The 22,210-nt window shown below is 41.6% G+C and overlaps 1 protein-coding gene and 1 pseudogene across 1 annotated transcript; both read right to left on the reverse strand.

The window, feature by feature from the left end:
* Nucleotides 1-1,185: 1,185 nt before the first annotated feature.
* Nucleotides 1,186-3,561, reverse strand: LOC143398203 (disintegrin and metalloproteinase domain-containing protein 25-like). The gene has a single exon (XM_076855265.1). It carries the CDS (start codon nt 3,559-3,561, stop codon nt 1,186-1,188), a length of 2,376 nt encoding a protein of 791 aa, XP_076711380.1.
* A 13,036-nt stretch (nt 3,562-16,597) lies between these two features.
* Nucleotides 16,598-21,443, reverse strand: LOC143398204 (ADP-ribosylation factor-like protein 5A pseudogene; annotated as a pseudogene).
* Between the last annotated feature and the right edge of the window lie 767 nt (nt 21,444-22,210).

Raw genomic sequence — 22,210 nt, forward strand, 5'->3', positions numbered from 1 at the left:
AATTGGAGTTCTCTAGGCTTTTCCCCAGAGAAAATTAAACTTACCAAGACTTATTACATCCTATATATAATTATAAATATCTTCTTATCCTGTTTTATAATCAAAGTTGCAAAGGAGTTGAGAGGCAAGTGCTTTGGTCCTGTTTAGAGATTACAAAGACATTCTCCCTAAGTTTAAATCATATTCTCAAGAGGATAAAGAGAATTGGTGAAAAAATTCAAATCTTCTGATGTCTGACTCTTTCCCGTGTTCTCCATCATACCAAGGTAAGTTTTATAGCTCTCAGAATTCAATCATAAAATAAGAAACCACACCCCTGAGGTAACCACAAGTTACTAAGTAGAAGGCATAGCTGTCACCATTAGGACTGGAGATCAATGGAAAGAGGTCAGGGCTATTCAAACTTGGAGCTTTGGAGTAGATTACGTGGGGTTCTAGGACCCCAACTTCTGAGGCCCAGAGAACCAGGACTCAGGATCTGAGGGTAAGTTGTTTGGTAGCTTTTCTGTATCTCTGGTGCTGATAATATTTAATAACATGCAGACTGAAAGCTACTACAGTGCGTAGATGAAAACTCTGATATGATGCTGATACAGACTTCAAGCAGTTCCCACAGGTATCCAGTCTCTCTGGTTCCCCCAAGGGAAGAAACTGCTAGGGAGGACTGCAAAGGGGTGTGATTTGTAAATTTCCTCTCTCCATGTGACAGAGCAGAATGAGAAGGGAAGGTGGTTTGGAATTGAGAGATGTCGAGTACATATGCACCCCCCCACACACACATACACACTTGATCCATCCATGCTGTAGGCCTTTGCTAAAGAAACGCAAAGAACTATATCCATGAAATATAAACCACTAGGGTGGGATGTAATTGGTGGTAGAATGCTTGCCTAGTGAGTGCAAGGCTCTGAATTCAATCCCCAGTACAGTTAATATAAAGAAATAACAAAACAAACTACTAAAATTGCTTGAAATAATGAAAAGTGGGAATGAGCTAGGAATTACATATATTAAATACTGAATTTTTATGATCTTGAAATGATCTTAACTTTCTGTCAGTGCTTTCTAAAATCTGCAATAACATTTTTATTGCCAGGATACTAATATTAATGGATGGGAATTTAATTGAAGATTCGGATTATTTTCCAAAATTGCAAAATTTTGTTTTTCTGTTCCTCATAAAGTTTAAACATTGAGCTCCTCTGCCTCAGATGAAGTTGAAGTTGAAGCCCTCAGCTGTTGCAGCTCAGGTGAAGATTGATCATCCAATTCTTCCATTCCAGGTGAAATTTTATTGTCTAGCTGTTCCATATCAGGTGGAGTTTGATCACCCAACTCTTTCATCTCAGGTGAAGTTTGAGCACCCAATTGTTCCTTCTTAGATGAAGGCTGCACATTTTCCTCTTTTTTCTTAAGCTGTGTTTTCTTTGTAATTAAAATCAAAAGCCACAAACATGTAAACAAGAGCCAATAAAGTAATATAAAAAGTGGTGTTCTCTTCCTCGCCCTCCCTTCTTGCACTTCTATTGCAGGGGGTGGACCACTGTCAACACTCCCTCCATGACCATCTCTTGTACAGTTTGGGGGCTCCCAATTAGGGTCACAATGGCAGTGATGTTTGTTGTTGCAGATCCCTTTCATAGCACAGGTCTCTGGTGAACAATTACTTGCCCACAATGACATTGAGACACATTTCCGGTGTATGCACACTTGTCCAATACCACATTCTGTGCCATCTTTCACATCACCAATATCTGGTATGGTCATCCCAAAATGATAGTCGGTACCCCAGCAGGTCACACCATTGAAGTCAATCCAATGCACAGTAGTGTGACCTCTCAAAGAGGGAATTTCTTTCACATTCTCACACTGAACTCTTCCACAGAGGAAATCTGATATGTTACACATAACATAGTGATCATCACTGAGACCACAGTTACCAAAGCGGTCACCTCGCCTGTTCATTTCTGTGTAGCAACTCTCCTGTGCACTCCTGGATTCTTTGCCAAAGATCTGTCTGCACTGTTCATCACGTGCATTGCATCTCTTCTCATGGCAGTAGCCACCGCCCATGCAACGGACCCCATCCTGCACATACACATCCTCTGGACACTCAGGTGAGGTACCACTGCACCACTCTGGAAGATCACACTCACTGACATTTTCTCTACACACTTGACCCAGTGGCAAGAGAAGGCAGTCTTCGCAACAAAGCCCAGAAGCACATTCAGCTCCAAATTTCAGAGTGCATCTTACCGAACAACATGGATGGTTTGTACACAAAATTGGGGATCCACAGTCACACTCCTCTCCTTCTTCAACCACACCATTCCCACAGCCAGTCCCCCTGAAGATGTCCTCTTGTTTTGGTGTGTTGAGCATACAGTTCATATATATAAAGTTTTCCCACATTTGAGCATAACTGCAGTTGCTGAATCTTGTGCCATCTGATCGTTCTTCAGACATTATACAATGGCGTTGCCCACATTTACATATCCATACATCATGGTACATACCCAGATTATGACCCATCTCATGTGCTATGGTAAGTGAGACTTCATACAGGTCATCATCTGGGAAACTATCCACTCCACATTCCAAACCAGGTATGCATACTGTTGAAGCATAGGCTAAGCCAAAATACATACCAAAATTTTGTTTTACCAAAAAATGTGCAAGATCATGTTTTATGCGAGAATCTAGGTTCTCTCTCTTCCAATTGCAAAACTCATACAGGGTTCTAAATATGTTGTTACTCACTTTAAAAAAGTTCTGTTCATTCCAGACTTCAATTCCAAGTAAAATCAAATCAACACCCAACGGACTTAACAGGGAATGTATGTTATTGACAAGCAAAAATACTTCTTGTATAACAAATGAAACATTACTTTGCTTATAAAGGAATCGCTGATAGTCTACAATCAAAATTGTTTCAAGATACCATGTGTGGGTCCACCAGCCTTCATAACCACTTTGCCTCAGAATGGAATTATCACGCCTTTGGAGCTTCAGTTGTCGTGCTAGTTCTTCTTCTGTTAGTCCACATCTCATGGATGGGAATTGTGTCTTCTCTCTGTGCATCTTATAAACCAGATGTTCAAATGTGGCAGAAAGTCTTTTGGGTTTGATTTCATAAACGGTGTCATGGATCTCTAACATACCTTGAAAGCCCCCCAAACAGGTGCTAAGAGCAACCAGGGATTCTGGGTCCCCTTCCACATAGCCATCATAGTAGCAGTCACTCTGGACAAAAGGGTGGTCCTCGAGCAGAGCACCCTGCTTTGTGTAGGTGAACACAGAGAAGGGTTTGGACACCAGAAGTTTCTTGGCCTTCATGTGGACAATGTGTTTCTTGCCTCCAAAGTGCAGACTGTAGGAGATCCAGTCACGGGGTCTCATGACCCTATTGGTGCCAGTTATCCTCAAGGGTATCACTACTTCTGGGAGGCTGTGGTGTTGAGAGTGGCCAATCTGGGCCCATCCAGAAAGGAAAAGCAAGATGCCCAGGCAGAGGTGTAGGACAGTGATCCTCATATGCACCAGGGCCTCACCCACAGCCATCATGGTTTATGACAGGAGGCAAAGGGGCAGGGCAGGAAGTGCTGTTGTCCTGTCTTCTCCCTTTGACTTGGTTGCAAGCAGCACTGACCTTTAATTGGATGTCTTCTGGCAGAGTCAATTCATCAGAGCAACACAACTAAAAGAAAAAATGAAAAGAAGGGCAGAGATGGGGTGGCTAAATTATGAAAAGTCTAAGGTGGAGAAGAATAGCAGAGTATGGGTTAAAATGCATTAGTGGTTTTTTTTAGGGTATGACTCCATATAGTGCACTAGATTTGCTCTTTAGTTTTGGTGAGGTGGAGTCAGACTGTGGGAGTTGAAAAGAATGACAACTGCCCATTGGTTGAAAATTGCCATACATAGACGAAGGACTTGTGGGTTCATGAACCATTCTCTAAATACATGTACAAGTGGAAACATTTTCCCAATAAATATTTAAAACAAGAGTCTGAATGAAAAGCTGAATATATACCTTGTTTTGATGAGGAATTACAATATATACAAATTGACTTGGAATAAATAATAATTGGTTGCCTTTTCTATATCAAATGACTATTTACACACACTACTCAGGAGAAATATGCAAAACAATTTTATATACATTACTTTTCTTCATGATTCTTAATATGGGCTTCCGTGCAACTAATTATGATTTGTTTGATCTTCTTCCAATTCTGTTGGATTTCCATGTCAAAGCATCAATTGTCCTTCAAAAATATTGGAATCTGCTCATAATGGATATTTTCGGGCAATAAAACAAGCAATAGTGGAGTTGGAAGGGGGAATACATAACTTGGGTTGATAGATGTTACTGAAAAGTGTTTTATATGATTACACTCATACACAAAATACTATTTTCAAAATATCTGGCCCTATATAAAGAAAAGTAGATCAAGCTAGCTGGAAGAGGAACAGAAATAGGGAGGGTGGGAGCAAAATAAAGTGTCTCTTAATATGAAAACGAAATCAATGAACCCTGGGAGAATGGAGGAAAGTTTTGGTGCAGATGATGTTGTACCAGAACATAGGCATCAAAATCCCTGGCATTTCAGGATCCTGAGGAAACTGCTCTAAGATCAACCTTCCCATGGATTTGTCTCAGAAATGACAAAACCTACAAAAATACAGATTAAACAATCATTCTGAGAGTACAAATATCCTATGATGGAAGAGTACAAATGAGAAATCTGATAATAGCACACTGCCTGTCTGCTAATACTGATTTGTTACTGTGTTATCAAGCAAAGTAGGAAAGATACTGCAGTATATGCAGTTACTGTGCAGCACACCTGGGAAACATCAAAGTGTGATACAACCTGGAATAACTTAATGATCTGTAACATAAATTTACATAATGTTTGTACCAAAGATATATTTTAAGAATCTGTTAGATTTCATTCAATAGTTTCCATATAAAATGCCTATTTTTCTTGACTTAGAGAGAGTATCCAAGGTGTTCATGACATCATTAAAGGAATGGTAACATAAAAGTGGTGACATTAAGAACCACAATGCTGGTTGGGGGAGAAAGCAACAGTGGCAGCAGAGGAATGTGGAATCTACAATGAGGAAATCTAGAACACACTGATCAAACACCACTTTCCATAGTAAAAAATTCAAACACAAAAGAGCACAGATTCAGCACCTGTTGCTTCCTGGATTCAGGACACGTTTCACCTTAATTTTTATTTCATCTTGATTCTAAGTTCTTTGTGCTTTCTCTCTAAAAATTTTTTCCCATCCCTATGGAATCATCTACTCATGAAACATAGCAGCAGATGATTTTTCCCCTGTTAACACTTGTTTATGGAGAACTCCTTTTTCCTAGTTAATTTAACATAATTTTATAAGTCAACATTGGGAAGCCCACCAGGGAAGATGTCTTCCTTTCTCAGAAACCCCTTTGTCTGACAGATCAGATATTCAGTCGTACCTTGTTTTGGTTGCCAAAGCCACTTTAAATCACAAAAGTAGCAGCCGTCTCCTTCCACCATTATTTCCTATTCTTCTTAATTCTCTCAACAACCTCCTGATCAGTGCTGCTAAGCCAGAAAGTGTTGGGTGTCTACTGCTAGTTTCTTCTCCACCAATAATCTTATCTATGTTCCCACTGTGTTAAGCAAATCTTCATGAAATTTAAAAGGTTGGCATTAAAAGTAGTTATTTGTGGGGGCTGGGGTTGTGGCTCAGTGGTAGAGTGCTCACCTAGCATGAATGCACTGAGCTAAATCCTCAGTACCACAAGCTCCCAGGTGTGTGTGAGTGTGTTTCTGTTACAATTTGTGGTCAACTGTCTTTAGCCATTGACCTATAGCCATGTCCTATATCATGTCATCATGCTTGGCCATCTTAACTTAACTCTCACATATTAGTTGTCCATAACTTAATTTTAATTAAAAATTATTCATCAGTTTCATAGAGGACACACATAATTTGCCTTCCATGTTCTCCTATTTTTCAAGTTCCCATCACTGACCTTTCATTCCCATACCCCAGCTCAAGACTCCGTTGGTTCAACCCCTGTTGACCGAAGTGCTCAAACCAATCTAGAGGAATGCTGTCACCTTTTTTCACCACTGTGTCAACACACGGTCAATACTTCTAAGGAAATAAATCACAGCAGAGTCTATTTAGCAGGATGAGTAAGAAGGGGAGACACACAGAACTAGAATAAGATAGCCTGATAGCTCAGCCTAAAGGATGAAGTCACGAACATATTGATTTTTCCCCCCGTGGGTTTTTTAAGGGAATTTTTAATATATGACAAGTAATTTCAAAAGTAGGAGTACATATGGACAAAGTTTAGTAATTTAGGATTTACTTTTGTAAAAGCCTGACAAATACTAATATTTTAATTGAATTTTGAACATTAAAACTTAAATATAAAACATGAAACATCCAAAGTTAACACTGATGCATACCCAACCTGGATTTAGATACTCATCATTTTACATTTTATAGAAAAAATTTTAAAAATTTTATCAATGCTTATAGTATATACTATTCTTCCTACCCAAATCTTCATGAAATTTAAAAGGTTGGTATTAAAAGTAGTTATTTGGGGGATTGGGGTTGTGGCTCAGTGGTAGAGTGCTCACCTAGCATGCATGCACTGAACTCAATCCTCAGTACCTTATAAAAATAAAATAAAAATATTGTGTTCATGTACAACTAAAAAATTAAAAAGTTTTAATAAAGGTAGTTATTTGGGACTGGGGTTGGGGCTAAATAGTAGAGCACTTGCCTAGCATATGTGAGGCACTGGGTTCGATTCGTTGCTCCACATATAAATAAAATAAGTAAAAATAAAGGTCCATTTACAACTAAAAAAAAAAATTTAAAAGAGTAGTTATTTTTTTTCTTGAATATTCTAAACATGCCAATTTGGATTAACTTTAAAATTTTCAGGGCATAAAAGATACAAATAGAGTACTCAAGAATATGTTTTAACACAAGATAATTCTGTTCACAATCATGACAAAAATAACCTTCAATTTTCATACATTAAAAAAAGAGCTTAAGCAAACAAAAGTTATTTTGGGTCAAGTTATTTCTTAGTAAGATAATACATCAAATGTCAATCAATTTTTTAGCCAACAGCATTCAAAAAAAATTTGCATTATTAATTGTTATACATTGCATTTACATAGTGAAAGAAGATGGACAAAAACTTTCAGAAACAAACAAACAAATAAACAAACAAAAACTGACAAGTATTCCAACTCCTAAGATAAAAAGTAGGATATCTGCAAATTAAAAAATTTGAAATGTTGCCTGGAAAATTTTTATGCCTTACTTGTACTCTCAAATTCATTTTAACTGCTTGACATATATAATTTAATACTTCAAAAGATTGTAGCTAAATTAATTAATAATATTTATAGAATGTTACCTCTCTGGGTGGACATGTTTTATACAATAGTTTTCAATTAAGAAGAAATCACTTGATAGTTTTAATTGCAATCTATGATTGACTGATGAATGGAGTAATAATCTATTCAGTAATTTAAACCAATACAAAGAATAATCTGATAAAGCTCACTGTACAATCGTGTCCCTGGTAAAGCCACAAATTTGACAGATATTTCACTGAGTTGGATTACATGTTTCCACGTGTGTTATTGAACAGCCAAAATAGGTATACAAGTTTTTTTCTTGTATCTTTTTTTTTTTTTTTAAGAGAAGCTCAATTTGAGGCAGGGGTTGGTTAGTACAATACAGAGAAACTAAAGGAAAAGTATAAAATGGCACTTATACTAATGCCAGTACTTATCACATTAGGGCAATAACTAAGGGTATTACTAATTTTTGCATTATTTGCTTTTCTTTAGAACATAAATCAAAGCTTGAGGTATATACATTATACATACACAACTTTAAGCAAAATACTTTTTTCATAAGTAACATTACATTTTAATATATTGGAAACAGTATCTGTGCTGATTTGTATTTTGACTTAGTGGAACAAGAAGAGAACAATATTCAATTTTAGGGAGGGGTATATTGATAATAAAGCTCTTAAAGTTCAAACCTCTCCCTTTGTACTTAGCACGGGCTATACATTGTCCTGAGAGGATTCATTGAGTAAAATGTCAAATGCAGCTCTAATATAGTACTGAAAAGGTTAAGAATGTAAGAATTAAGTTCTGTTTTCCTGGAACCTGAAATTCGTGTAAAAGTTGAAAACAACTCCCGGAAATGCCCACTGATCATCTGGTTGCTCTACGAAAACAACCCCTCCCAGAAACTGTGCAATGATTGGCTATGCTGTATGTGAAGTCCCTGCCCTCTCCAAGGAAAGTATATAAGCTCTGCTTAAGCTGTTCCCGGGGCTCTCTCTGCTCTATTCAAGTGAGCTCTGAGCCCCAGCATGCTGGACCCCCAATAAACCCTTTGCTGTTGCATGAGACAGTCTCTTGGTGGTCTCTTCCTCCGACGCTTGCCTGACCTTTACAACTGGAGGCCCCAGTGAGATCCATCAGCAGCGGACAAAAGACCCCAACGGACTCCTCTTGGGGTAAGTAAGGCGCCTCTTTCCGGTTTCAGGTTTCAGGTTAGGGCTTGGCAAAGTGGCTGTCGGTGAAGAGCATGAGCTCTCTCCAATGGTGGCTGACAGACATGCCACAGAGCCACAGGCCACATCCCTGGGGGACGCCCCAGAGGACTCGGGAAATAGAGGAACAATAGTCTCCTCGACTCGGTGATATTTTGTTTTGGATTTGGTATTGCCAGCCCATCGGGTTTTGCCGGCTACTCAGTCCTGGTCTCAGTGTTGGACGTCCATTGTCTGTCTTTATTGTCTTGTCTTGTCTGTGTCGTGTGTCATTGCTTTCACTGTTTGTGTATCTTTCATTATGGGACAGAGCACTTCAACGCCTCTGTCTCTGACCCTTGATCACTGGACTGAAGTCCACTTAAGGGCTCAGAATCTTTCTTTTTCAGTAAAACGCCGGACCTGGCAGACTCTCTGTGCCTCAGAATGGCCCAACTTTAGAGTCAGATGGCCCCTAGAAGGATCTTTCTACTTCCTACTAATTTGGAAAGTCAGAGATATTGTCTTTCAGCCAGGGCCACATAGCCATCCAGATCAACAGCCGTATATCTTAACTTGTCAGGACCTCTGCGAATCTCCTCCTCCATGGGTGAAGCCTTTCCTTGTCCCTGCCCCCGCTCCTACTCCTTCCCCCACGATTCTATCTCTCAAACCCTCTGCTCCTCCTCCTCCACCACCCTCTGTTCTCCCTGAGTCTCAAGATTTGACTCTACTGGACTCTCCTCCCCCTCCTTATCCTCTGTCCTCGTACCCCAACCCCCAACGCCCTCTAAGTGACTCCCCTGCTGTTGACTCAGCCCCTCCTCCCCTGGAGGAAGCTGGGCCGGCCCAGCACCCTCCAGATGACTCCCCCATGGCACACACAGCCCCTCCTCCCCTGGAGGAAGCTGGCCCAGCTAAAGGAACTCGCCGGTGGCGAATGATTGAAAACCCTGGAGCTCCCGTGATGATGCTCCCCCTCTGTCCCTACGGGCCAATGATTGACGATGGCCATGGGGGAGAAATGCAAGCCTACCAGTATTGGCCTTTCTCCTCTTCAGATCTATATAACTGGAAAAATAACAATCCCCCTTTTTCCGAGGACCCCACCCGGCTCACAGGTCTGGTTGAGTCATTGATGTTTTCACACCAGCCTACTTGGGATGACTGCCAACAACTCCTAGGGACTCTCTTCATGACAGAGGAACGAGAGAGAATCCTCCTGGAAGCTAGAAAAAATATCCTCGGACCAAATGGGCGACCAACACAACTTCCCAACATAATCGAAGCCAGCTTCCCCTTGAACCGACCCAACTGGGACCCCAACACCTTTGAAGGTAGGGAGCATCTGTCCACTTATTGCCGGGCTCTAATAGTGGGTTTCCGAGCAGCCGCTAGGTGACCAACTAATTTGGCCAAGGTAAGAGAGATTATTCAAGGGCCTGGTGAATCTCCCTCTATGTTTCTAGAGAGAATTATGGAGACATATAGGAGATATACTCCTTTTGATCCTCAGGCAGAGGATCAGAAGGCATCTGTCACGATGGCCTTTATGGGCAAGCTGCCCTGGATATTAAAAGAAAGTTACAATGCTTAGATGGATTACAAGATATGACTTTGAGAGATTTAGTCAGAGAAGCCAAGAAGGTATACTATAAGAGAGAAACTGAGGAAGAGAAGGAACAAAGGAGGGAGAAAGAAAGGGAGCAAAGGGAGGATGAGAGAAGCAAAAGACAGACTAAGGCATTGACTAAGGTCCTGGTCACAACAACAAATAGGCCAGAAATTAAGAAACAGGGAGACATGAAGGGATACCTGGGCCCACGCCAGAGGCCACCCCTGGCCTCAGATCAATGTGCCTACTGTAAAGAAAAAGGACACTGGGCCAAAGAGTGCCCTAGAAAGAGACAGCCACGCCAGCCAGCTATTCTGACTCTGGAGGATGACTAGGAAAGTCGGGGCTCGGATCCCCTCCCCGAGCTCAGGGTAACTTTTGAAGTGTAGGGGACCCCAGTAAACTTTGAAGTGGATACAGGGGCAGTATACTCAGCCCTTAAGGCCCCACTGGGCCCTCTATCAAATAAAAGGTCTCTAGTTCAAGGGGCTAACGGCAGTAAATATCGGGCTTGGACAACTAAGAGGACCATGGACCTGGGGAAAGGAAAAGTCCATCACTCCTGCCTACTAATCCCAGAATTCCTGGCTCCATTGATGGGCAGAGATCTGCTCACCAAGCTCCGGGCCAGAATAATTTTTAACCCTGAAGGCCCCCAAGTGGAATTTCTAAATCCTTCAGTAAAAACTCCTATAGTCACGGCTTTAACTATGTCAGTAGAAGATGAACATCAAGTCTTTACACCCCCCAAGACTGATCAAACAGGCAAGCTACCCCAGAAATGGATAACAGATTACCCAGATGCCTGGGCAGAAACTGCTGGGTTAGGCCTAGCCGTGAAACAACCTCCAATAACAGTGGAGTTAAAAACCTCAGCCTCCCCAATCAATGTCAAACAATATCCTCTGAGCAAAGAAGCTAAAGATGGGATAAGGCCCCACATTCAGAAATATCTGGCCTTAGGGGTCCTAAGGCCCTATCAATCGGCCTGGAACACTCCCCTGCTACCAATAAAAAAGCCAGGAACTGGGGACTATCGCCCTGTTCAAGACCTAAGAGAGATCAACAACAGAGTGCAGGACATTCACCCCTCGGTACCTAATCCATACAATCTGCTTAGCACTCTGAACCCTGAGCGGAAATGGTATACTGTTCTGGACTTAAAAGATGCTTTCTTTTGCTTGCCTCTGCATAAAGATAGTCAGTTGCTGTTTGCTTTCGAGTAGGTAGATCCAGAAACCGGAACGTCTGGTCAACTAACTTGGACTAGACTCCCACAGGGGTTCAAAAACTCCCTCACTCTCTTTGATGAAGCCCTCCACAGAGATCTCAACAACTTCAGAACTACGCACCCCGAAGTCACCTTGCTTCAATATGTGGATGACCTGCTACTGGCAGCCGACACCAAGGAAAACTGTGAGTCTGGGACCCAAGCACTATTATCCGAGCTTGCTCAACTTGGGTATAGAACTTCTGCCAAAAAAGCCCAAATTTGCCAGCAAGAAGTAATCTTACTGGGCTATTCCCTTAGGGGCAGTAAATGATGGCTCACTGAGCCCAGAAAACAAACTGTTGTGCAGGAGGCAACTCAAGAGAGTTTCTTGGGACTGCTAGCTTTTGCAGGTTATGGATACCTGGGTTTGCATCCTTAGCTGCTCCTTTATACCCGCTGTTAAAGGGAGATGTCCAATGGACCCCTGAGCACCAGCAAGCTTTTGATAACATCAAAAGGGCACTGCTATCTGCTCCAGCCTTAGCACTCCCGGATGTAGAAAAACCCTTTACTCTCTACATTGAGGAAAAGAAAGGAATAGCACAAGGAGTGCTCACTCAGACTCTAGGACCCTAGAAAAGGCCTATAGCCTGCTTGTCTAAAAAGCTGGACCCAGTGGCTGGTGGATGACCCCATTGCCTAAAAGCTATAGCAGCGGTGGCCCTACTAATCAAGGATGCTGATAAGTTAACGCTGGGGCAGAAGCTAACCATTATAGCCCCCCATGCCCTAGAGAGCATCATCCGCCAACCACCAGACAGATGGCTATCAAACTCTAGAATAACACACTATCAGAGTCTGTTGCTTGACAAGGACAGAATAACACTGGGACCCCCCGCCCCACTTAACCCGGCTACACTACTACCTGAACAATCATCAGGACCCATCACTCATGACTGTCAACATATACTGGCAGAAGAAACCAGTATACGACGGGATTTAAAGGATCAGCCACTGCCCCACCCTGATGTCATATGGTTCACTGATAGCAGCAGCTTCCTCCAGGACGGTAAGCAGCGGGCTGAAGCAACAATAGTTAGCAGAACTAAAGTCATCTGGTTCTCTAGCCTCCTGGAGGGAACATCAGCTCAAAAGGCAGAGCTGATCGCCCTCACGAAGGCATTAGAGCTAGCGGCAGGCAAAAAGGCCACCATATACACAGATAGCTGCTATGCCTTCACTACCGCTCATATACACGGGGCTATCTACCAGCAAAGGGGACTATTAACCTCAGCGGGAAAGGAAATAAAAAACGGAGATGAGATCCTCCGCCTCCTCTCAGCAGTGCAAAGCCCTAGGAAACTAGCTATAGTGCACTGTCCAGGACACCAGAAAGGAAACAATCCTGTAGCGGTCGGGAACAGGAGGGCGGATGAAGAGGCTAAATTGGCAGCCCTAAACAGAGTAACTATGTTAACACTTTCCACAAGGGGGGAACGTAGTCAGGAGATTTAACTACGTCGGAGCACCCCGACAACTTAACATCTAAGGACACTGACACTGAACTCCTCAATTTCACTGAGCCCAGCCTGCAATTTCAGAAAGCCCTACACTACGTTAAAAATGTACATCAACTCACTCACCTTGGTTCAAAGAAACTGCAGGCATTCCTGAAGGATCAAGAACAGAGTTTTCCACTAACCGACTCACAGCAAAAGGAAATAGCTGAATGGGTAACAAAAGCCTGTCGGGTCTGTCAATTGGTTAATGCTTACCCTTCCAAGCTTCCTGCAGGAAAGCGCCTACGAGGACAATTCTGGGAAGTGGACTTTACTGAAATTAAGCCAGCAAGATATGGACTTAAATATCTCCTAGTCTTCGTAGATACATTTTCAGGATGGATTGAAGCCTTCCCCACAAAAAAAGAAATGACGCAAATGGTGGTCAAGAAGATCCTGGAAGATATTTTTCCAAGATACGGCCTGCCTAAGGTAATAGGTCTGATAATGGACCGGCATTCGTGGCCCAGGTAAGTCGGGGTTAGCCAGGACCCTGGGGATTAATTGGAAGTTACATTGTGCTTATAGACCCTAGAGCTCAGGACAGGTAAAAAGAATGAATAGAACCATTAAAGAGACCTTAACGAAATTAAGCTTAGAGACCGGCATAAAAGATTGGACTATGCTCCTGCCTTATGCACTGTTTCGTGCAAGAAATACTCCCTCTGTTTCTTTGTGTAACCTCACCCCCTATGAAATTCTCTATGGTGTCCCTCCTCCAGTAAGGGACCTAACCCCAACTCTAAGACCTAACGATTCCTTTCACACCCCCTTGCTTGACAGACTTAAAGCTCTTGAAAGAATCCAGTGATACCTATGGAAACAGCTGGCCACTGCCTACCAACCTTGGGACGAAGGGACTCCACACCGATATCAAGTGGGAAACTTCGTCTACGTAAGACATCAGGTGTCATCCCTGGAACCCCGCTGGAAAGGACCATACCAGGTGCTACTTATAACACCTAAAGCAGTAAAGGTAGACGGAATCACTTCCTGGATCCATGCCTCTCATCTCAAGCCTGCGCCCTGTCCAGACTCTGCCTGGAAATTGGAAAAGACTGGTAACCCTCTCAAATTGTGTATTCGCCTTGTGGATAGGGCTATGGACTCTCCCCTTGATCACCAGTAGTCCTAGCCCTCATCAGCCCCTTCAGCAGCGATGGCTGATCACAAATCCTACTGGACAGGAAGTATGGTCTATCTCGCATACAGCCCCCTTAGGGACCTGGTGGCCATCTCTCCACCCAGACATTTGTCAGTTGGCTATGGGTCTTTCCTATTGGGATATCCCTGATGAAGAGGATCCCACTAAAATTTCATTAAATCCCTTCCGTACCATAGATAATGGAAACAAACATTATGGATGTAGAGACACGCAAGCCAGATGTAGGTTGGCTAGCCTAGATTACTATGTTTGCCCGGCGGACTATTGAAGCCGCAAACAGTCACGGCTGTGTGGGGGAAAAGCTGACTTCTTCTGTAAGTCATGGGGATGTGAGCATACAGGGGCTGCCTGGTGGAACCCAAACTCCCCTGATGGTCTGATTCGGGTAGGAAGAAATAATACCAAGTTAAGTCCAGAACAATGTCTCCCATTTAAATGGCACCCCCAAATAGGGACTTCTGGACTAGCTGACCCTACTCCATGTGACACAAGTAGCCTATGTAACCCCCTAAATATAACCTTCACCTCCAAAGGAAGAAACCGAAATATCTGGACATGGCTTTCAGGAAAAACCTATGGAATGCGATTTTACACCACAGGATATGATTTTGGCCTTTGGTTCACTATCCGGTTTGAAAGAAAAGAAATCCCCTTAGCCATAGGGCCCAATCCCCTCAAGCCAGGAATTGGGCCTCATAGACCTCCCGAACCTAAATCTACTAGGATCCCTTCACTTTCCCATACTCCTCAAGTTTCACCTTCTTTTACTTCCCCAATCCAGAGTGAAGTCAACCCCTCCCCCTGGGGGCTAACTGAAGGAGCCTTTGAGGTACTGAATTCCACACAACCAGACCTCACTCAGTCTTGTTGGCTCTGTCTCTCCGCTGCTCCTCCTTACTATGAAGGGATAGCAATTGACGGGTCTTGTGCAGTAAAAGCGCAGAGTTCCTCCTGTAATTGGGGTGGAAATCCTAAGTTAACCCTCCCAGAAGTAACGGGGCAGGCTTATGTATAGGGTCCCCACCTAAAAGTAAACAACACTTATGTACCCAGATAAAAAAAAAAAATTAGCACCACACAGGGTTTCCTTACCCCTGAAAATGGAACTGGTGGGCATGTGGCTCAGGGTTAACTCCTTGCATTTCAGCCCAGGTATTTAACAGCTCTGTAAATTATTGTGTAATGGTACAGATGTTTCCCAGAGTGCTCTATCATGACGCAGGTTCGTTTGAAGATCAAATAGGGGGGCATACAACCCGGTTCCGCCGGGAACCTGTATCCCTCACTTTAGCCATCCTATTAGGAATAGGAGTTGCTGCAGGGGTGGGCACAGGAACCACTGCCCTGGTCCGTGAGACACAACAAATGACCCAATTAGAAGCAGCAATAGACCAAAACTTAAAGATATTAGAAACCTCCATCACAGCTTTTACAGGAATCTTTAACCTTTCTCTCTGAAGTTGTTTTACAGAACAGGCGAGGGTTGGACCTCCTCTTCATGAGAGAAGGGGGCCTTTGTGCTGCATTGAGGGAAGAATGTTGTTTTTATGCTGACCATACTGGAGTTGTAAAAGAATCTATGAGTAAATTAAGAAGATGCCTTGAAGAGCGTCAGCAAGAGAGAGAGGCCCAAAAAGGGTGGTTTGAGTCTTGGTTCACACAGTCCCCTGCTTAACTATGCTTTTATCAGCTCTGGCTGGTCCATTAATAATTCTCATATTATTGCTAACTGTAGGACCCTGTTTGCTCAACCGTGTAGTTTCCTTTCTCCAAGCTCAAATTGGACAAGTTAAACTTATGGTAATCAGACAACAATATGCCTTACTGGCAGAAATAGAGTGTGATACCCCTCAATAATTATGATTTCTTACTTTTAAGATTAGAAGTAGTCAGAAAAAGAAGTGGGGAATGAAAAGGTTAAGAATATAAGAATTAAGTTCTGTTTTCCTGGAACCTGAAACTCATGTAAAAGTTGAAAACAACTCCTGGAAATGCCCACTGATCATCTGGTTGCTCTACGAAAACAACCCCTCCCAGAAACCGTGCAACGATTGGCTATGCTGTATGTGAAGTCCCTGCCCTCTCCAAGGAAAGTATATAAGCTCTGCTTAAGCTGTTCCCGGGGCTCTCTCTGCTCTATTCAAGTGAGCTCTGAGCCCCAGCATGCTGGACCCCCAATAAACCTTTTGCTGTTGCATGAGACAGTCTCTTGGTGGTCTCTTCCTCCGACGCTCGCCCGACCTTTACAGTACTTTGGAAGGAACAAATGAGAAAGCAAATTGAAAGATGAGACTTCATCTTGTTTTCAAATAAGTGGTTTAAATTTTTCTTCTTGTAGAAAAAAAATTTAAATCAGTTCATTATAAGTATATTTAAACCATTAATTTTTGCAGTTTTCAGGGAAAGTCCAGCACTTTGTTTATACAAGTCTATGAGAAGAGCTCAGTAGAGATCATCTAATCTTAAATCCTGACATCCATTCAAGTTCTTGGCATAGTCCCTCCCCAGTAAGAGCATAACATGCCTGGGTATGCCCCTCATGATCTTTAATAGAAGTTAGCTTCAAAAACTAGGAGATTTATGCTACAGTCCTGCAGTCTTTCACGTCTTATTAGCAAAAAACTGTAATCCAGCTTTTCTTAGGTCCTTAGGCGCTTTCCTAGAGTTCATCTCTAGTTACAGAAATCCTCTCTGTACTGTCCACAACTGCTATTCAAAACTCCGTGTTGGTGTAGTAAGTATTCAAGAAAAAATGCAGATTGTTGGCAGCCAATGTCCCACGTAGGTAAAGTGTATTATTAATCACTCTTCTGTGTAACTTCCTATTGTAGGGGATGTATGCACAACTTCACAGGAAACTGGTAAAGGATGGTAGTTTTCCTGCATTGTCCAAACCAACAAGGGTCACTTTGTGCAATTGGTGATTGAATAGTCTTCGCATCCCGGTGAAGAGAATTCCCCTTCTCAAGCACCGGACCCCCCTCCAGCCCCACAGGCAGTTTGGCCTCCTCTGGCCCAGGCAGAAGGGTGGACCGAGACCTAAAACCAGTCCGCTGTGCGACGCAAGGCCCCTCCATCAACGCCGCCTCACTAGCTTGGCTCAGGGATATCGCGGCCGTTTTGTCCGCTAGGAGCCTCGCGGGCCACCGTCCTTCCCCAGGTTCTCTCAGCCGCTGAAGTGGAAGCCACCAGGCAACCACGCGGGCCGGGGAGGTGCAGGGCCAGAAATTGATTTTAAATACTTCCATGTTTTTAATAACCTGTGCCTTTGTTGTTTACATGGTTTCTCAACTTTCTGGTTTTTTTTTTCCCCCTCAATTTTTCTCATCAACGTGTTCCCTCAACAATATTGTCTTTGTTTTTGCGATTTGTTATTATTATCAGATTTCCACCGCGCGGTAAATTTAAGTTGCAAAACCAAGAATTCTTCACTTAATGCCTTTTTAGGACAGGATCAGGTAATTTTCTTTGTCATGGAGGATAGGTGGCAGGGGACCCGGCTGAGGCTGGTCACTACCCTCATCTTTCAAGTGAGGAGAGCACTTTGATTGCTTGGGGACATAATTAAGTAAAGAGGCCCCTAACTTCACGAATGCCAAAAACCCACAGAAGTAAGCAAGGTCACTAAAAGACATCTTTGAGGACAGCTTCTCCAAATCGTGAGTAAAATTCTGAACAGCTTCTTTGCTGTCCTTCTCTCTCTTTATATGTATTTAAAATTATGCAGGTGTGTAGATTTTTGTTGTGATGGAAATAGTCATTGGTTACTTGTGTGCATTGTTGAGAGTGAACAAAAATAAGTCTCTCACAATGTATTCTTTTTTGGAAAAAAAAATATATATATTTTTTAGTTGTAGATGGACACACTTATTTATTTATTTTTTTATGTGGTGCTGAGGATCAAACCCAGGGCCTCACACATGCAGGCAAGCACTCTACCACTAAGACACAACCCCAGCCCCTCACAATGTATTCTTAAGACCTCATCTTGCAAGCAGGTAATAGGAAAACAAACTGAAAACAAAATTCAAGCCAGCCTTTTTTCACTCATGACATTGTTTTATATAGTGACTCCAGGTGCAAAGACCCTGAGGGAATATAATCTTTTCATTCATCAAGTGAAATAATATTCTGATAGTACAGAGTTCTCAAAGTTGATTATCATATGCCAAAACTTCAACAATGCGTCCATCTACGTGTTCTAATTACCACTGACCCTCCCTCTTTTTTTTGTGTGTGTGTGTGTGGCGGGGCATACTGGGTATTGAACTCAGGAGCACTCCACCACTGAGACACATCCCCAGTCCTATTTTGTATTTTATTTGGAGACAGGGTCTCACCCAGTTGCTTACCACCTCACTTTTGAGGAGGCTGGCTTTGAACTTGTGATCCTCCTGTCTCCACCTTCCAAGCTGCTGGAATTATAGTCCCATGCCACTGCTCATGGCTCCTCACTCTTATTTAATAAGAGTCTAATTCAGTGTTTTCAAACTTGAGTAACAATACATTAAAAATGGTTCACTGTGTCCCAAGCCAATAAAGTAGAATAAGAAATGATAAAGTGCTTAATGCTCTTAAAGATCTGAATATCTCTCAAGAAATTATGGTTTCTCAGGGTGGTAGTGAAGTAGGGTGGGTGAGTTTGTGTTCATTAGTACCCTGTTTATTTGAGTTTCTCTTCTTTAGAGCTAAACTCTTGAATAACTTACCAATAGATGAAGTGATGATTCCCATGATCATTTCTAGGTATAGCCTTCTTTATGTCTCATATCTAATACCCACCAACAAAGACTTTTTTGAGAACTTTCATGACAAAGAGAAAAATGAATCCCTTCCCTTTCAATTGTCTCTCATTTAATTGAGTTCTAGATTGAGCTTCCTAGCAACAAGAATCTTTCAGAATTCAGAGCATGGCAACAACCTCAAATTCCTCTTCACTCTGGCTCCATTGTCTCTATTAAAGCTACTTACTACTCAGTATAAAAAGCCCTGACTTCCTTACTCTCATTGTATTCCAATAATAGTTCAATATGAATAAGACTTATTTCCTTACTCCTATTTGATATTTTCCTCATACACACTATGCACTTTTGCTCAAACCACTACTACCCTGGTCTCAGTTTATTTCAACATTGAATCATACTTTGGAACTGTTGAAGGACTTCAAGTTCCATTAAAATTTTTTTTGAACCTATTCAGAGACACTCAGACATCAGCATTCATCTACATATTTCTTCCTAAGGCCAATGAATGACTCAGAGACAAAGCATATCTGCAGCTGGACTCTCTTGCCTCCCCCCCCCCCCACCCCCAAAACACACACACACACTAGTTTAGTTTTTTACCACTAGTTCTTAGAGACCAAACTTGATTTGATGGTTTTTCATGTCTATTATTTTGCTAGGGCTGTAATAGCAAAGGTATATAATGTAGCTTAACAAGAAAAAGAAATTTACTGTATGACAGTTTTAGAAGCCATAAGTCCAACATCGTGATATCCTCAAGCCCCTTGTGCCTCTAAAGTTGTTAAGGAATGATTTAATTCAGTCTTCTCTCCCGGCTTCTGGTAGTTCCCTGGTCTGCAACCACATAATTCTAATCTCTACTTGTTGTTTTCCCTCTGTCCAAAATTTCCCCCTTTCATAGGGACACTGAATTATATCAGAGAACATGGATGCTAAGTCAAAAACTGTCAGAAGAGATAAAGTCATCATGTAGTGATAAAAGGTCAATGTATCAGAGAGATATATGACAATTATAAATATTTCTGTGTACAACATCAGTGCACCTAAATATCTGAAACAAACTTTGACAGATCTAAAGAGAGAAATAAGGGGTTGGGGATGTGGCTCAAGCAGTAGCGCACTTGCCTGGCATGTGTGCGGCCCAGGTTCGATCCTCAGCACCACATACAAAGAAAGATGTTGTGTCCGCCGATAACTAAAAAAATAAATGTTGAAATTCTCTCTCTCTCTCTTAAAAAAAAAAAAAAGAGGTGATGTGCCTTCTTCGTGTGTATGTGTTGAGGGTGGGGTGGGGGGGTATTAAGATTCATAGTCTCACCAAGCTGATATCAAGGTACCAGTTGGGTATATTCTTATCTCACTAGGAAAAAAATTGTTTGCAAGCTCAAGAATTTAAAACAAAAAGAGAGAAATAAAAATATAAAAATAGTGAGAGACTTTAATATCCTGCTTTCTTGTAGCTATATATTAGGCCAAAGGTTAATAAGCAAGTAGCATATGTGAACAACACTACAGAATAAATAAACCTAAGAGACATGAACAGAACATGCCACCCAGCTGCAGTGCATATACATTTTGCTCAATCATGCAGAGAACATTTTGCTGGACTGATCACAAATTACATCCCAGAAAAAAATCACAACAATTTAAAAATTTTAAAAGATTATAATTATGTTAAATATCTCTTCTGACCAAAACAGAATGAAATCATAAGTTAAGAATAGATGGAAAACTGGGAAAATCCTCAAATGTGTGGAAATTATACATTGCAAAACCAATGGGTCAGATGTGAATAAAGAAAAATTTTTTAAATATCTTGAGTCAAACAGAAATGAAAACACAACATTCAAAATATTATAGGATTCAGAAAAGCATCCTATAATAAGGGCAGTCTATAGCAACTACCCTCAAGGAACTACAAGTATAGTCTCGAGAACACTAAGCCCCAAGTTAGTAGAATGAAGGACATCACAAAGATTGGAGCAGAGAAAAAATAAAGAATAGTAACAAATCAATAATGCTAAGAATTGTTTTAAAGTTATAAAGAAAGAATCAAATAACCCATTAGCACCAGGCACGGTAGTATACACCTGAAATTCCAGATCCTGAGGAGGCTGAGGCAGGAGGGTTACAAGTTCGAATCCAGCCTTAGCAACTTGGTGAGGCTTTAAGCAACTTAGCAAAACCTATCTCAAAATAAGCAATAAAAATGGCTAAGCATGCGGCTCAGGGGTTAAGCACCTCTGGGTTCAATCCCTGGTACCAAAAAACAAAACAACAGACAGACAAACAAAAACCACCCTTTAGCTAAACTAACAAAAAACGAGGAGGTGTAAATAAAATTGGAAATGTAGGAGAAGACATTTCAACAAATGCTTAAGTAAGAATGTGCTGTTGTAAAGCAAATTTGGCTTCCTTACCTTGCTCTCTTTTGTTCTTTTTTACCATGTGATCTCTTCCCCATGTGCCACTGGCCACTCCTGCAGTTACCTGCTGCATGATGCCATCAGCCAGGTTATGTTGCTTCAGAAAGGCCTCAGTAGAGGCTGCCATGATGGAGCTGGTTTGGACTTTTAGTACCCAAACTGAATTAATTAACTGCATTTATTTATAATTTACTCAGCCTCAGATATTTTGTTATAGAAAATGATACGATTAGTTATTGCCTATGATAAAAACAGTAAGTTATCAAAAGAGTTTACAATTTTGAATGGTTTTCAGGGACAGAACAGAAGTGATATAGGATGTGATGATTATGATGAGGAGAAGAGAAGATACAAGTAAATTAAAGGAAGAGTGAAAGAGAACAATAGAAATTGGCTGGTAGCAAAAGAAAGAAGTGAAAAGAGACCTGGGGTTGTGGCTCAGTGGTAGAGCCCTTGCCTAGCATGTGTAAGTCACTGGATTTGCTTCTCAGCACCACATATAAATAAATAAGATAAAACAAAGGTCCATTGACAACTAAAAAATATTTTCAAAAAAAAAATGCTAGAAGTGAGAAAAAGCAACATGAATATGTTTAAATGTCCATAAACCATTAAGCTAGCAATTACAGAAAAGAAAAAATGAAAAAAAAATATCTTGATGAAAAGTTATAAAATTGTTTCTGTTGGAGTTCAAATAATTCTCTGCTACCCTTCTCAGCACTGGTAGGCAGGGAGATCTAAAGCATCATGCTCCACCCTCAGGGTGGGGTTGCTAGGGTGAGAGAGGTAATTGGGTAGGTAGGGGCAGGATTTAGGTTTAGGTAGGCTACAGGCTCTTCACTGAATGCCAGCTGGCCTGAAGATTTTAAATCAGCCCACCTTTAGGGCCCACCA

This window comes from Callospermophilus lateralis, chromosome 4 (assembly GCF_048772815.1).
Source record: "Callospermophilus lateralis isolate mCalLat2 chromosome 4, mCalLat2.hap1, whole genome shotgun sequence".
Taxonomy (NCBI): domain Eukaryota; kingdom Metazoa; phylum Chordata; class Mammalia; order Rodentia; family Sciuridae; genus Callospermophilus; species Callospermophilus lateralis.